Genomic DNA, 18,589 nt, shown 5'->3' with positions numbered 1-18,589 from the left:
TGTGTACGTGTATGTGCGTATGTATGCAGAACTGAACTCTCAAGCCAGTTCACCCCTTAGTTGCTGTTCAGATTCATATTTGTGTACATGTTTTAACTTCTCCAAGTTAGTTTCATTATAAGCATATGAATAATTGAATGGGGTTGCTACGAGGATTAAAAAAGAGGATTTACAAAGGACCCAATCCAGAGGCAAGCACAGGTAAGAGGCACTACAAAACAGGAAGTATTTGGAGAGACATTTTAGTTTACAATTAGAGTCTCTAGGCATGGGGACATATTGACAATAATGCAATGATGCTAAAGGCCACCCACTTTTTTCCATTTCACATGGGAAATGTGAAAGAGGGAGCTATGATTTCATAGATGCATGAATCTTTCTATTGGCCTATCCAATCTACTGGTTTGATAACATTTTACTTCTTACAAACTTCAAAAACAGTTATATAGCTGTCTTCAAGGTGCCAGGAACTAAGGTGATGGTTCTCAAAGAATAGCTGAGGGACTCCCTGCACCAGAGTGATCTGGGATGCCAGTTAAAAATGGCTCTCTGGGGGGCAGAGCCAGGATGGCGGTGTGAGTAGAGAAGCAGAAATCTCCTCCCAAAACCACATATATCTGTGAAAATACAACAAAGACAACTCTTCCTAAAATAGAGACCAGAAGACACAGGACAACATCCAGACCACATCCACACCTGCGAGAACCCAGCACCTCACAAAGAAGGTAAGATACAAGCCCTGGCGAGGCGGGTCCCAAGCGCCCCTCCCCCCAGCTCCCGGTGGGAGTAGAGAGGTCTGAGCGGGAGGGAGAAGGAGCCCAGGACTGCTGAACACCCAGTACCAGCCATCCGGACCAGAGCGCAGACACAGTGCATGCATGCGGCCCTGGATACTAGGGAAACAGGGCAGCAAGAACGGTGAGCAGGTACTGGAGGCCGGCGCCGGAGGACAAAAGAAAAGCAAGCGGCCATCTTTTTTTTTTTTCTTTTTGTTGTTTTGCTGTGGTGAGTGCTTTTTGGAAGTCTTGAAGGGACATGGTCCCCAACACTAGGGAAACAGGGCAGCAAGACTGGCGAGCGGGTATTGGAGACTGGCGCCAGAGAACAAAAGAAATGCGAGCGGCCACCTTTTTTTCTTTTTCTTTTTTGTTTTTTTTTTTTGTTGTTGCTTTGTTTTGGCGAGTGCTTTTTGGAAGTCTTAAAGGGATAGGGACCCCAATACTAGGGAATCAGGGCAGCAAGTCCGGTGAGCAGGTGCCCGAGGCTGGCGCTGGAGAATAAAGAAAAACGAGCGGCCATTTTTTTTTTTTTTTTGTGGTCGTTGTTTTGTTTTGGTGGGTGCTTTTTTGAAGATTTAAAGGGCAGAGCGGGACACTTAGTCCAGAGTAGGGAATCCAGGGATCCCTGGGCACTCTAATCCTGTGGGCTGCAGGGAGGACGGATGCCCTTACTGAGATAAAAAGCTTCCTGGCCACTCCCCCTCCAACGCAACTCCACCACTTTGGAGCAGCAGCCCAAGCCAGGCCAAGCCCACAGCAACAGCGGAGATAAACTCCATAGCAGCAAGGCAGGAAGCAGAAGCCCTGTCAGCATGCAGCTATGCAGCACAAGCCACTAGAGGTCGCTATTCTCCCAGGAGAGGGAGGCCACAAACCAACAAGAAGGGAAGTTCTTCCAGCCATCACTAGTCCCAGCTCTGCAAACTAATCCTATCACCATGAAAAGACAAAATTACAGACAAACCAAGATCACAGAGACACCAGAGAAGGAGACAGACCTAACCAGACTTCCTGACAAAGAATTCAAAATAAAAATAATAAATATGCTGACAGAGATGCAGCGAAATACACAAGAGAAATGGGATGAAGTCTGGAGGGAGCTCACAGATGCCAGAAAGGAGATCACAGAAATGAAACAAACTCTGGAAGGATTTATAAGCAGAATGGATAAGATGCAAGAGGCCATTGATGGAATTGAAACCAGAGAACAGGAACGCATAGAAGCTGACATAGAGAGAGATAAAAGGATCTCCAGGAATGAAACAATGTTAAGAGGACTGTGTGACCAATACAAAAGGAACAATATCCATATTATAGGGGTACCAGAAGAAGAAGAGAGAGGAAAAGGGATGGAAAGTATCTTGGAAGAAATAATTGCTGAAAACTTCCCCAAACTGGGGGAGGAAATAATCAAACAGACCATGGAAATACACAAAACCCCCAACAGACCTCCAAGGAGGACAACACCATGACGCATAATAATTAAAATGGCAAAGATCAAGGACAAGAAAAGAGTATTAAAGGCAGCTAGAGACAAAAAAGGTCACCTATAAAGGAAAACCCGTCAGGCTAACATCAGAATTCTTGACAGAAACCCTACAGGCCAGAAGAGAATAGCATGATATATTTAATGCAATGAAACAGAAGGGCCTTAAACCAAGGATACTGTATCCAGCACGACTATCATTTAAATATGATGGCAGGATTAAACAATTCCCAGACAAGCAAAAGCTGAGGGAATTTGCTTCCCACAAACCACCTCTACAAGGCATCTTACAGGGACTGCTCTAGATGGGAGCACTCCTAGAAAGAGCACAGTACAAAACACCCAACATATGAAGAATGGAGAAGAAGGAATAAGAACGGAGAGAAGAAAAGAATCTCCAGACAGTGTATGTAACAGCTCAATAAGCAAGCTAAGTTAGGCAGTAAGATACTAAAGAGGCTATAACCTTGAACCTTTGGTAACCACGAATTTAAAGCCTGCAATGGCAATAAGTAAATACCTTTCAATAGTCACCCTAAATGTAAATGGACTGAATGCACCAATCAAGACATAGAATAGATAAAAAAGCAAGACCCATCTATATGCTGCTTACAAGAAACTCACCTCAAACCCAAAGACATGTACAGATTAAAAGTCAAGGGATGGAAAAACATATTTCAGGCAAACAATAGCAAGAAGAAAGCAGGGGTTGCAGTACTAATATCAGACAAAATAGACTTCAAAACAAAGAAAGTAATAAGAGATAAAGAAGGACACTACATAATGATAACGGGCTCAGTCCAACAAGAGGATATAACCAATCTAAATATATATGCACCCAACACAGGAGCACCAGCATTTGTGAAACAAATACTAATTGAACTAAAGGGGGAAATAGACTGCAATGCATTCATTTTAGGAGACTTCAACACACCACTCACCCCAAAAGATAGATCCAGTGGGCAGAAAATAAGTAAGGACACGGAAGCACTGAACAACACAGTAGAGCAGATGGACCTAATAGACATCTATACAACTCTACATTCAAAAGCAACAGGATATACATTCTTCTCAAGTGCACATGGAACATTCTCCAGAATAGACCACATACTAGCCACAAAAAAGAGCCTCAGTAAACTCCAAAATATTGAAATTCTACCAACCAATTTTTCAGACCACAAAGGCATAAAAGTAGGAATAAATTCTACAAAGAAAACAAAAAGGCTTACAAACACATGGAGGCTTAACAACATGCTCCTAAATAATCAATGGATCAGTGAACAAATTAAAATAGAGATCAAGGAATATATAGAAACAAATGACAACAACAACACAAGGCCACAACTCCTGTGGAACACAACGAAAGCAGTCCTAAGAGGAAAGTATATAGCGATCCAGGCACACTTGAAGAAGGAAGAACAATCCCAAATGAATAGTCTAACATCACAATTATCAAAACTGGAAAAAGAAGAACAAATGAGGCCTAAAGTCAGCAGAAGGAGGGACATAATAAAGATCAGAGAAGAAATAAACAAAATTGAGAAGAATAAAACAATAGCAAAAATCAATGAAACCAAGAGCTGGTTCTTTGAGAAAATGAAATAGATATGCCTCTAGCCAAACTTATTAAGAGAAAAAGAGAATCAACACAAATCAACATAATCAGAAATGAGAATGGAAAAATCACGACAGACTCCACAGAAATACAAAGAATTATTAAAGACTGCTATGAAAATCTATATGCCAACAATCTGGAAAACCTAGAAGAAATGGACAACTTCCTAGAAAAATACAACCTTCCAAGACTGACCAAGGAAGAAACACAAAAGTTAAACAAACCAATTACGAGCAAAGAAATTGAAACTGTAATAAAAAAACTACTGAAGAACAAAGCACCCGTGCCGGACGGATGTACCTCGGAATTTTATAAGACACACAGAGAAGACATAATACCCATTCTCCTTAAAGTTTTCCAAAAAATAGAAGAGGAGGGAATACTCCCAAACTCATTCTATGAAGCCAACATCACCCTAATACCAAAACCAGGCAAAGACCCCACCAAAAAAGAAAATTACAGACCAATATCCCTGATGAATGTAGATGCAAAAATACTCAACAAAATACTAGCAAACCGAATTCAAAAATACATCAAAAGGATCATACACCATGATCAAGTGAGATTCTTCCCAGGGATACAAGGATGGTACAACATCTGAAAATGCATCAACATCAACCACCACATCAACAAAAAGAAGGACAAAAACCACATGATCATCTCCATAGATGCTGAAAAAGCATTTGACAAAATTCAACATCCATTCATAATAAAAACTTTCAGCAAAATGGGAATAGAGGGTAAGTACCTCAACATAATAAAGGCCATATATGATAAACCCACAGCCCACATTATACTGAACAGCAAGAAGCTGAATGCTTTTCCTCTGAGATCGGGAACTAGATAGGGATGCCCACTCTCCCCACTGCTATTTAACATAGTACTGGAGGTCCTAGCCACAGCAATCAGACAAAACAAAGAAATACAAGAAATCCAGATTGGTAAAGAAGAAGTTAAACTGTCACTATTTGCAGATAACATGATATTGTACATAAAAAACCCTAAAGACTCCACCCCAAAACTACTAGAACTGATATCAGAATACCGCAAAGTTGCAGGATACAAAATTAACACACAGAAGTCTGCAGCTTTCCTATACACTAGCAATGAACCAATAGAAAGAGAAATCAGGAAAAAAATTCCATTCACAAATGCATCAAAAAGAATAAAATACCTAGGAATAAATCTAACCAAAGAAGTGAATTACCTATACTCTGAAAACTACAAGTCACTCTTAAGAGAAATTAAAGGGGACACTAACAAATGGAAACTCATCCCATGCTCCTGGCTAGGAAGAATCAATATCGTCAAAATGGCCATCCTGCCCAAAGCAATATACAGATTTGATGCAATCCCTATCAAATTACCAGCAACATTCTTCAATGAACTGGAACAAATAATTCAAAAATTCATATGGAAACACCAAAGACCCCGAATAGCCAAAGCAATCCTGAGAAAGAAGAATAAAGTAGGGGGGATCTCACTCCCCAACTTCAAGCTCTACTATAAAGCCATAGTAATCAAGACAATTTGGTACTGGCACAAGAACAGCCACAGACCAGTGGAACAGACTAGAGACTCCAGACATTAACCCAAACATATATGGTCAATTAATATTTGATAAAGGAGCCATGGACATACAATGGCAAAATGACAGTCTCTTCAACAGATGGTGCTGGCAAAACTGGACAGTTACATGTAGGAGAATGAAGCTGGACCATTGTCTAACGCCAATTCAAAATGGATCAAAGATCTGAATGTAAGTCATGAAACCATTAAACTCGTGGAAAAAAACATAGGCAAAAACCTCTTAGACATAAACATGAGTGACCTCTTCTTGAACATTATCTCCCCGGGCAAGGAAAACAACAGTAAAAATGAACAAGTGGAACTATATCAAGCTAAAAACTTCTGTACAGCAAAAGACACCATCAATAGAACAAAAAGGAACCATACAGTATGGGAGAATATATTTGTAAATGACAGATCCGCTAAAGGCTTGACGTCCAAAATATATAAGAGCTCACACGCCTCAACAAACAAAAATCAAATAATCCAATTAAAAAATGGGCAGAGGAACTGAACAGACAGTTCTCCAAAAAAGAAATACAGATGGCCAACAGACACATGAAAAGATGCTCCACATCACTAATTATCAGAGAAATGCAAATTAAAACTACAATGAGGTATCACCTCACACCAGTAAGGATAGCTGCCATCCAAAAGACAAACAACAACAAATGTTAGCGAGGCTGTGGAGAAAGGGGAACCCTCCTACACTGCTGGTGGGAATTTAAATTAGTTCAACCATTGTGGAAAGCAGTATGGAGGTTCCTCAAAATGCTCAAAATAAGACTTACCATTTGACCCAGGAATTCCACTCCTAGGAATTTACCCTAAGAACGCAGCAATCAAGTTTGAGAAAGACAGATGCACCCCTATGTTTATAGCAGCACTATTTACAATAGCCAAGAATTGGAAGCAACCTAAATGTCCATCAGTAGATGAATGGATAAAGAAGATGTGGTACATATACACAATGGAATACTACTCAGCCATAAGAAGAGGGCAAATCCTACCATTTACATCAACATGGATGGACCTGGAGGGTATTATGCTCAGTGAAATAAGCCAAGTGGAGAAAGAGAAATACCAAATGATTTCACTCATCGAGTATAAGAACAGAGGAAAACTGAAGGAACAAAACAGCAGCAGAATCACAGAAACCAAGAATGGACTGACAGGTGCCAAAGGGAAAGGGACTGGGGAGGATGGGTGGGTAGGGAGGGATAAGGGGGGGAAGAAGAAAGGGGGTATTAAGATTAGCATGCATGGGAGGGTGGGAAAAAGGGGAGGGCTGTACAAGACAGAGAAGACAAGTGGTGATTCTACAACATTTTGCTATGCTGATGGACAGTGACTGTAAAGGAGTTTATAGCGGGGACCTGGTATAGGGGAGAGCCTAGTAAACATAATATTCTTCATGTAAGTGTAGATTAAAGATAACAAAAAAAAAAAAGAAAGAGAAGGGGAATTAATCCCTGATAGGATAAAACTAACTGTAAATCAACGATTAATGCATGCTTTAAATATCCTTAATTTTGATCACTTAAAGGGTGTCAGATGATCGGCTATGGATGTACACTTTTCTGATAACATTCCTTTCTCTTAAAAAAAAAAAGCAGTTCCTGTGTCGTGCCTTCCAATGAGTTCTACACAATGGTATAAAGTGCATATCAAAGCGTGGGCAAAGGGTCTGTTTGTGTTTATATAGAGGAACAAAGCCTAATTTGGCTACCCAGAAAATGAACTAAGATACGATATGAAGAAGAACTTCCAACATCAGCACTCTCTGGAGGAGACATACCAGAAGATGATCATCAAAAAACCTCAACAAAGATCCAGGTGATGCTGCAGTTGTAGCTGCATTCATCCCACCGGTTCCTGGACTTGCCATTGGAATGAAGAAGGAGATATCTAAATTGGCCTGTGCATACAGTAAAACAACAAATCTGACTGGATCTATACTGTTGGAACTCAACCAAGAATTAGGAGAAGTGCAAGTTGCAGCGTTCCAAAATCTTACAACTACATACTATCTACTGTTAAAAGAACAATTGGAATATGAACAGTTCCCAGGAATGGGTTGTTTTAATTTGTCTGATTTCTCTCAGACTGTTCAAGTACAGTTGGACAATATCCATCATATCATAGACAAATTTTCACAAATGCCTAGGGTGCCTAACTGGCTTTCTTGGCTTCACTGGAGATGGCTGGTAACTATAGATACGCTTTGGTTGTGTAACTGTATTCCTATTATGTTAATGTGTGTACGCAATTTAATTAGTAGTTGAAAACCTATACATGCTTAAGTTACTCTATAAGAAGATATGTCAAAGAAATAATCAATCTTCCCATGTTTTCTTCCATCTGCTACCTCTATAGCTTTTCTTCTTCCTTCCTAATTACAACCCTTAAATAGAATTTGTGCCTCATATCGAATTCACCGAGTATCATAACTCCTCCGAGTGGTAAAGATACCTCAAGACAAATGCTGGGCATAGAAGCCACAGGGCATAAATCTGCAAAGAAGTAAAAAGCTGACCTTTTCAAACAATATGGCTTCTCTCTCACTTACCAACTTTACATCTCCCTGTATGGGCCCAGAGATGACTGGTTAGCTAGAGACGGGTAAGATTCATCAAGGGAGGAACAACCTAAGACAGGCACAGTCACAGGGGGGCCATCAGGTGAGGAATTGGGGATCAACAGAGGTGAGGCTTAGAACCTCACGCCCCCGGTTTTGAGAGAAATCTTCTGCATCCATGGATGTATTATTGCCCTTGTCTACCTTGGATTAACATACAGTCTAGAGGCACACACCTGATCATCTACATTTGCTTTCTTACAACACTAAACTATGTTTTCTACCTTTATCTTGCATCTACCTACCACTTCAGCATTTTATTTAAAAAAAAAATAATAATAATAATAATAAAGGGAGAAATGTGGGATTCACATATAAATCAAGTATAAAAATCAAACAAATATTCATATTTGACCTGATTGTTTATAGTTCATAATGAGTGATCAAAACCGAAGGTTTTTGTGATGACTGCCCTTGTACTGTTCACCATGTAAGAACTTATTCACTATGTAAGAATTTGTTCACCATGTAAGAACTTGTTCGTTATGCTTCAGAAGATTGGAGACTGACTAGAATTAGGCTGGGGGTGGATTAATGATTGTGCATTGAGCATTGACTCCCCTATACAGAATTTTATTGTTGTTAACAACCATTTGATCAATAAATATGAGAGATGCCTTCTCAAAAAAAAAATTCTCAAACTAATAATATATACTATTCGCAGTATTTCTCTTTTTAAATTATTTTGTTTATTTTTTTGAGTGGGTATATATGCATATGATATAAAATTCAAAATTTGCAAAAGGGCATAGTGTGAAAATTAAGTCTCTCTGCCACCCTGTCCTCAGGATTCATAGTTCAACCACTTGTCATTGCCATTTCTTTGGTAGCTTTTCAGATATATTTTGTGAATATATGGATATGTTTCTCTGTCTCTTTTTTTTTTGGAACAAAGAGTAGTTTGTTCTATATACTATTCTGAATACATCTTAAGAATTCTTAGTCTTTTTAGCAACTGCATTATATTCAATTGAAAGGATGTAGCATTCATCTAGTCTTCTATTGATGAACATTTAGATATTTTTCTGGTCTTTTGTGAATACAAACAGCACAGCAGTCTGTAACCTTGTATATGTGCCATTTCTTTGTGTGTCAATACACATCTGTAAGAAAGATTTTCTGTAAGTGGAATTGCAGGGTTAAAGATGATAGATGGTTCCAACTTACTGTCCATAGAGGTTGCACTAAGTTACATTCCCACCATGAATGTGTCTCTTTCCTCGCCCAGGACAACACAGTATATGATCACATTTTAAAATTTGTGACAATATGATTAGTTTTTTAAAATTGGTATCTCATTGCAGCTTTGTATTTTTCTAATTATGAGGGAGGCCAAATATCACTTTGTGTTTAAGAACAACACTCACTTTCAAGATTTATTACATAGAGCAATCAATATTTCCTTCTAAATTGACAAGATTTTTCCATCTTGGTGAAAAAACCCTCTTTCTGAGTTATAATTTTATAGCCTCTATCATTTAAATAAATAAATAAGACAGTGTGACAGCTTAGAATATTAAAGCAGGGTTTCTCCACCTTTCTAGAAGAATTCAAAAATTCATCATTGGACTTGTAACAGACATGTAAAATTTCACTAAAATTACCAATTAGTAAAGTTGGAAATCCCCACAATATGCAAATACTCAATTTTAATTGTTTTTTAGAACCCATGCTAAAACGCAAAAAATGTGTATGCTAATTTAAAATATATTTTTTCCTTTAGAACAATAGCTGTGATGTTATGCAGTACTAAAAAAGCAAACTTAAAAGATTTAGAAAATCTCTCCTCTAATGAAAGCTTGTCCTTAACCTTCTTCTAACATGATTATTGATGAGTAATAGGAATGTAAATTTTAATGCACTATCCATAAATAGCATTTTTATATTATTGCTAGTGTTGCCACACCAATGTAAACAAATATAAATGAATATTAATTTTAAAAAAATGACTCTCTGGACCCTGCTTCAGACCATTTACACCAAAATGTCTGGAAGTAGAATCCAAGACTGCATTTTAACATGTACACTAGTTTGAGAATCTATGAACTATTCTGAGAGGAAACTTCCCAAAGATTGTGAATTTGTCCCAGTTACATGCTTATGAAGTGGAAAAGCTGATATTTTAATCCAAGACGCCTGGACATCAAGGCCTGTGTCAGCTCCCTATCCAACATTTTAATTGCCAATGACAGTCACATAACTCTCTCAAAACCATTCTTATCCATCTTATGTATCATTTGGCTTTTTAATAAACCCATGTTTTCAATGCCTTAAGAATGCTGCATGATTTCTTTCCCATTCCTTTCTGGAAGAGAGGTTTATCAGAGTGGGTCTTTGACCACTTTCCCTTTATTGACTGCTAGTGCCTTCACTTAGTCTCTTTAACACCCCTGCTCCTTTCCCTCCCACCCTCAGTCTTGCTCTTTGTCCTTCTTAAGTGAAGGATTTTCCAATATCAAGTCCTGGTAAGTTTAAAATTAAAATTGAAAATGCAACACAGAGCCTTGGTACAAGGTTACAGAATTTCTTTCTATTATTTGCACTATTTACAGCAGCTATTTCAAGTCTATGATATGGAAAGTGGTAATCATGGCTATCATAACTCTGTCCCTCACTTAAAAGACGGCATAATGGAAAAGCTATGATTCCCCCTGGCCAGAAATTTAGACACAGAGGAGATGAAAAGAAACAAAGAAAAACAGATCCACAAGGAAACACTGCACACAATGAAGATTAAAGTCATGTCCTCTTTACCATTGACAGAAAATGACAAGGTGTTTTCAAAGTTCCATTTTTTTATAGCATTAAAGTTGTGTGAAATTCATTTGTAACTCACTTAGGAGAGGGGGATATCTGGCTTAGATTTCAGAAGCCTCTAATCAGGCCCTGGGACAGGGCATCTCCCTGTTCAGGCTTTTATCTTAGGTCCTGAATGAATGATTGTGGGAGTGTACTTCTCCTAAGAGAAGATTTTTTGCTCCAAGAATACATTATGTAAGCAACCTAAGTATCCATCAACAGATGAATGGATAAAGAAGATGTGGTACATATACACAACGGAATATTATTCAGCCATAAGAAGAAAACAAATCCTACCAATGCAACAGCATGGATGGAGCTAGAGGGTATTATGCTCAGTGAAATAAGCCAGGCAGAGAAAGACAAGTACCAAATGATTTCACTCAAATGTGGAGTATAAGAACAAAGAAAAACTGAAGGAACAAAACAGCAGCAGAATCACAGAATCCAAGAATGGACTAATGGTTACCAAAGGGAAAGGGACTGGGCAGGAAGGGTGGGAAGGGAGGGATAAGGGCAGGGAAAAAGAAAAGGGGTCTTACGATTAGCATGTATAATGTTGGGGGGGGGGTGCATAGGGAGGGATGTGCAACACAGAGAAGACAAGTAGTGACTCTACAGCATCTTACTACACCGATGGACAGTGACTGTAATGGGGTTTGTGGGTGGGGACTTGGTGAAGGGGGGAGTCTAGTAACCATAATGTTCTTCATGTAATTGTAGATTAATGATAATAAAATGAATAATAAATAAATAACTAAAAGAATACATTATGTATTTAGACCCTGAAACAGAAGCCTTCAAAAGCCAATAGGGGAGAACTGAGGGCCAGAGGGCAACATCCGGAATGCCAGTCTGTCCCTTAAGCAATTCTCAGAGCCAAGCTTCCCAGACTTAGCCTGCCAGACTAGCATTTGCAAGGCATTTTTAACTATGGTAAAGGGGAAAGGGCTTTACCTGTGCCTTTTTACATTTCTGTTTTTAACACAGCACAGTGCATTTCCTGTATTTTCTCCATTTTCCTTTTAAATAATTTCTCATTTAATCTCTTTAATTATGTTTATTGTATCTTCTACATTTTAATTATATTCTTTAACAGGCTCCTATCAGATAAATTATTTATTCTAACTAATAGCTGAGTGCTTTAAAAAACTCAGCTGAAAACTCTGCTCTGTGGCAAATAATAAATAGTATTTATTTGGACTAGTATTTACTATGTCAGGCACTATTTAAAAATTTTGTGAATATTTATTCACTTGATACTCATAATATTTTTATGAGGTAGATAATATAACTACCCCTCTTTTGGATGAGGAAAATGATTCACAAATTGAGAAACTGGTACATGGTCACAAAGCCAGGATTTGACCCAGGTAGCTTGCTGCAGAAGCCAGGTTCTCGGCCACTGCACTGTGCTATTTCTGAATGTGTAGTTTATGAACATGGAAACGTTTTAATTATCATAGCAAAATTTTATGTTATATTTAGCATTATTTACATTTAAAATATTCTTATTAAAATATGATTAATATCAATCATGTTTAATACATGAGCAGAGAACTTATTATACCTGCAGAAATTATACATTTTACAGAAGCTGCGTCCTTATAGAAGAGAGGCATTGGTTTCCGTGGCTGTATATAGGAGATATGCAAGTACTAATATTCCACATTATTAGCCTTACTCAAAAGACTTCCAGCTGGATGCCTTCTATGAGGAATTTTACCTACTGTGTTTGCCTGGCACACATGGACTCAATACCTCATTGCTTTTCACTGTGAATATGTTTTTATTGCTCAATGTCATCCATCTATTAAGAATGTTACTTGATGTTTCCTCTGCAGGTAGCGAGTAAGATTCTCAAAGCCAATAGTACCTTCTATGCTGCAATGAAACCTCCCTCACATCTTCACACTAAAGCACCAAGCCCTCCCATTTCTGAATTTTTCGAGCTTCGAGATGGTCTGATCTTCAATGCACTGCAATTTTACTGTTTATAAAGTTCTCTAAAGTTGAACATATTCACATAATGTGTGAATGTGTGTTGTCTGGCAGGCAACTCAAACTCTACATGTCCCATAAATCCAGAGTAACTTTTTAAAAAAATCTATCTGTTCCTCCTCAATTTTTTCTCTTTCAGTAGCAATTTTCACCCACAACTGCTCTTTTCCAGTCACCAAATTCTATATTCTGCTATCACAAATGCCTCTTCTGTTACTTCTTTTTCTTCTCCACCAACCCTGACCAAGTTCAGACCCTAATTGTCTCACTTAGACCACTGCACTAGCCTTCCAATAGACTGTTCTGACTTCAATTAATAGTAGAATATCTCATTTGTATTTGTACTGCTAACATTACTAAACATTGGTATGATCACACTTATTCACTCAAAACAACTTGCACAGAATGAAGTCCAAATTCCTAACCATTGGCATTCAAGGCTCTCCGCGAATCAGCTTTGGTTTTAACCTAGCTGGCTAGCCCATTGAGGCAGGAAGCCTGTCTCTTTCAAAATCTGGGACAGCGCTGTGTGCTATCCTCCGCCCCGCTCCCTTCCCCCAACCCTGTGTTTATGTGTGCATATTGCGGAATGGAATCATTAACATTAGTCTCATACGTGGTGATTGCTCAGCTGGAAATGTGGTACAAGTCCTTCTACCGTTAACTCTCCGGCTCCTAGGCTGCTTCAGACTTTTGGATAGACGGGTTGCCACAGAAGGTAGGCCATGGACAGTTAACTGGCTTTCTGAAGGCTGGGGTCTGGAATGAGAGTCCGGATTTACTTTAAATATTCCTCAGATTGCATGGAATCTGCAGTGATAAAAAAAAAAAAAGTGACCAAACCCGAAAAATTATCCCTCTTTTATTTTTTGTATCATACCCTTGGTAGTATCATAAGCAATTGCATTAATACAAGTCTGGAGAGCAAAATACCTGGGAAAGCGACAATTCCCAGAAGACGCAGCCTACACCCGCATGGGTGCCCCCAAGTCTCGCGGGAGAGCAGGCGCGGGCGCGGTTTTCCCCGCGTTTATCGCGAGAACCAAGGGCTCATCTTCCCGTTCTCCGAGACCGCGTCACCGTCTCCTGGGGCAACAGCAATGGCGGCCGCCTTGTCCGAGCGGTTTTTCTCGCTGGAGCTCCTAGTAGACTGGGTGCTACTGGAAACCGGGTTGCTGCCGCCGCCGCCGCCGCCTCCCGTGATCGAAGTGGAAGAGGAGCAGGAAGAGGTAGAGGCCTCGCCGCCGCGGACATCGCGCTCCCTGTGCCCCGCCGTGGCCTTCCGCCTGCTGGACTTCCCCACGCTGCTCGTTTACCCTCCTGGCGGCCCTGCCGCCCCGGCTCCGGAACCCCGGCCCGGCCTGCTCAGCTTTGGTCGCGGCAAGTGCTGTCTCTTCCACCTGCACCCCGCTACCTTGCACCGCCTGCTCCTTCGGATCCCGCTTTATACCTTGCTGCTTCAGCTACCCCCTGGGCAGCCGACTCCTTCCCCGCAGCTCCTGGGTGCCTGCAGCATCTCGCTAGCCGCTGCGGTCCGCAAGGCCCTGGGACCGGCCGCCTCCGCCTGCTGCCAGGGTCATCGAGGAAATTTTCCTCTGCATAACCATGCGGGGGAGCGGATTGGGGACATTGCCTTGGGCTACCGCCTGACTGATCTGGGAAGCAGCTTGCTGGGCCATCTTAAGCGGCCGGTCACCTCCAGAGGAGGTGGAGTGGAAAGTGGAGAGCTGCGGAAGGCAGTAGAGATCAGTTCCCAAACCCCACAGGAAAAGCAACCGCTGCAGCAGTCAATCTCAGAGTCAAACCCAAGTGATGCTGATAGGCCTCTGGTGGGTTTAGAAATCCCAAAGGCTCCGAAGGATTTGAAGGAAATAGCTCTCCACACTAAGAGCAACTCTGATAACACATGTTCTGTGCAGAACGGTAGAACCACCTCGGTTTGTTCAAATGCTAGTGGTGTGAGGAGTGTCAGCACCCCCAATCAGGAAGTCACAGAGTTGGACATTGAAACCAACACATTTTGTCCTCCTCCTCTGTATTACACACATCTGACCCAAGAAAAGGTGTCTCCTATACAGGGTAAAATCACCATTAAGCCTCAGATGGATGTACCTGATGAACTGGATGGTACTTTTCCAGAAGAAAAACTTGTAAATCCCCCACTACAGGCTAATCCTCTGAAACATACAAATTCTGCAACACCTGAGAGTCCTCCAGTGCTTATAAATCCTCCATATGTTCAGGATGTAGGAGCAAGAACTCAAACTACACATAACACTCAAACTGAACAAAATAGAATTAATACAATAAGGCAGCTGCCTTTATTAAATGCTTTGTTAGTTGAGTTGTCCTTGTTGTACAACCAACCCACTGCAAGCCCTGCTCATATACATCCTCACTTAGCCTGGTTATATAGAACTAAGGATAAGTCACCAGAATCTTCTGCCAAATCCACATGTAAGTCTGAATCTGTGAAGGAAAAGCCTTCTGTGTGGGAAAAAGAAAAGTCAATGGGCCTTCAGGATAAAAGGAACCAAGCTGAAAGTCTTAAGAAAGATAAATATTTTGAAAAGAACAGTGGTTCCTGGCCCAAAAGAGTTCCCAGGGGAAAGCTACTTTATGGCTTAACAAATACACTTAAACTACGTTTAAAGCAAACAAATCCTGGTATGCTGGTAGTACATGAAAAGAGAGAAGAGTATAGAAAAATGAAAGCACAACTGGATGCAAAACTCAGAAGTCCATCATCAAAAATTAAAGTATTAAGCTTTGCAGAACAACATAAGAAGCCACATCAACTGCCTAAAGATAAGTATGTAGAATCAGATGCATCTTTTGCTGAAAATGATACCTCAAAGCAAATTAGTGGAGTTTTTGATGACCCCAGCACAGCTAAAGAAACCAAACCGAAAACTGAAAAAGCAGTTGATGGTGATGAACATAGAACCAGTAAGGGTCCATTAGAAGAAATTGTGAGGCTTGCAAATTCCATTGCCCCAGAAAGGTTTGTTCCTACACAGACTTTGGAAGGAAAAGTGGAAATGAAAGTCCAAAGGCCATGTGTTTTCCCCCAGGTTGCGGCAGTTGACAGAATTGTAGTAGACAAAGAAATAGATGTTAAGCAGATTAAAACCACTGATAATGACATTCTTCTGGCTGATGTGAGTGAAAATAAGCCAAGTAAAAATAGCTGCTCTGAAAGCATCTCAAAACTAAAGTATTCAGATGACTTTACCAGCCCTTGCTATTCAGAAGATTTCTGTACCACTGAGGACACTAGCACAATTTTGCAAGCTTACTGTAGTGGTCCAAGGGCAGAAAATAGTCAATGTACAAGTAAGTCTAGTGAAACAAGATTTTCCATAAAGAAAAATAACAGTGAAAAGAACTCTGTTCTTAACCCACCTTTTTCAGTGTGCTCACCTGTATACTCATATAAAAAATCTCAGAGTTCAAAGACTCGAGATGAAAGTTTGGAGGAAGAATCTAGTATCTCTACCACTGATTTATATCACACTGGACTGAGGAGAGAGAAAACCAGATTGATCAAAAATAGAATGCATAATTCTAAAGTTTTAAAGAAGGGTCAAGGTATCTCTGTAAAACTTAAAACAAGAACTGGTTGCAAATCGTTAGAAAATAGCCAGTCTCCTTGGACATCTCAAGTAAGTTCTTATCTACCATCTACTTTGTCAGAACTAGAATTTAATGTCTTGGATAGTAGTACATCAGATCAGGTTGAAGAAGATGAAGTTGGTTCACTAAATATTTCCAAGCAATGCAAAGATATTTGTGAATTAGTAATAAATAAACTTCCAGGATATACAGTGTAAAAATATGTGCTTTTAAAAGAATTTTTGTAGCCTATGTGTACTAGTAGTTTTATAATAACTTTATTTTAGTACATGAATTATGTAAATAATTCTTTTTAAGAGATATAAATAAGTTGGTCATTATTTTGATGTTTAAATAGTATTCCACCATTAAATTTGACAATATTGATGATGAAATCACCTTATGATCTAGACAAGATTTAAGTTGTTTAATCTTACAAAAATAAAAATATCTAACTTGCTAAACTGTCTTAAAGTATCTATCCTAAAGCTGACTTAATGCCTAGCATTGAAAAAATAAGGCTCGTTAATAAGGCAAGCCTCAACTTTTAAGAATAAATCACTGAACAAATACAGAAGACTTACTGTGTGAGATGCAGAAAGATACAAAAATATTTAAGATAAGGTCCCTGCAGTTATAAGAGCTTACATGTTTTATATAGATATGAATTCTTTAGGGAAATCTTCCTACACACATGCATATTCCAATCCCCTAGAGGTGAAGTCCTTTTTATATGCTGTTAGATGCTTTATAGTTTTTGTTTGTTTGTTTGTTTCACCACAATTTAGGTGATTACTTGACTCATGTTTCTCTTCTGTTGGGCAAGTTTCTGTGACAGAAGGGACCGTGCCTGTTTTGCCCACCAGTATAATCTTAGCATCCAGTACAGTGTCTGGCATGTGTTTGGAGTGCAATAAAAGCATGTGTTGAACAAAGATAAAGGCCATGCATTTAAAATACATCGTGGGTGGGACTAGAATTAAGCAGTAAAAACAAGCAGAAATCCTAAAAATAAGCCTGCAGAAAGTCCCTTTTGGAAACATGGATATTTGTAACATTTTTGTTTTTCTGTATATAAAACAGGTGTTCTCTGAAATCTTTGGAGAAGGGAGCTAAAAAGGATGTCTTCCTATACAGTTTCTTATATAGAAATTCAGTTTATTGTCATTTCAGTTGCTCAATAGTTATTTTTAACATATGAAAGTTTTTATGAAGTCTGGTGATCATTTCTTTATAATTTCTTCCACTTTATACTTAGACTTTATTCTGTGTTGAAATATATTTACATGTATTTTCTTCTGGGTTATATTTTCATTTTTACACTAACTTTTTAATATCTGATATTTTTTGATGTGAGGTATATCCCTAATTTTCCTTTCTGTGTAATTAAATAATTATGTAGTCATTATCTTTTGAGTGCTAATAATACAATTTAGAAAGATGGCAAGAGGTGGGAATGTTACATTTTGAGGAACAATATGAATAAAAGAATGATGATAGTAAACAGCAGGATGTATTTGTGAAATTGTGGAAATATTATCTTGATTTGTAATGGTAGGTTCATGCTATAGAGTCATAAAAAGGAAATTTGTTGAGTAAGAAAAGCCCCAGATCATAAGGAACTTCTAATGCCAAGCAAAGGAATAAAGTCCTAAGTAATAGGAACAAGAGTATTTTAGGTTATAAATGAGTGCCAATAGTCATGACATTTTGAATATTTTAATGTAGTGAGATAACTCATTAGAGGTACAGAATTTATACCAGTAAAAGTTTTGAAATGTGAAGTGTTTTTAATGGTTAATGGCTATGGTCTTAGTTTTTCAGTAAATATAAAGCATATAGTATATCATTTCTGAAAATAAAAACAATTTAATGCTAGGGACTGTAGCTAGATATTCATATGACATCAAGTTGGTATATAAACTGTTAGCAGTTTTCCATTACTGTGGAAGAGACAAAAAATATAAGTGATAGTAACAATCAGAAGAGAAATTCCTTAAAAGTGAACTATGAGAGTAAGTCATTGTCTATATTGAGTATGTGTGAGAAAAATGAGTTCTGTGTGCCTAAGGTACATCAAAAAATGA

The 18,589-nt window shown here is 38.9% G+C and overlaps 1 protein-coding gene across 1 annotated transcript; it reads left to right on the top strand.

The window, feature by feature from the left end:
• Window positions 1–13,066: 13,066 nt before the first annotated feature.
• Window positions 13,067–16,966, top strand: MAP10 (microtubule associated protein 10). The gene is given in 3 exon segments (XM_017671272.3): window positions 13,067–16,394; window positions 16,397–16,437; window positions 16,439–16,966. Coding segments are annotated over 3 exon segments (3,066 nt in total). The 5' UTR covers window positions 13,067–13,651; the 3' UTR covers window positions 16,721–16,966.
• Window positions 16,967–18,589: the final 1,623 nt, after the last annotated feature.

Source organism: Manis javanica, chromosome 7 (assembly GCF_040802235.1).
Source record: "Manis javanica isolate MJ-LG chromosome 7, MJ_LKY, whole genome shotgun sequence".
NCBI classification, from domain to species: domain Eukaryota; kingdom Metazoa; phylum Chordata; class Mammalia; order Pholidota; family Manidae; genus Manis; species Manis javanica.
Note: the sequence above shows the minus strand (reverse complement) of the source record. Positions and strands in the feature narration are given on the sequence as shown.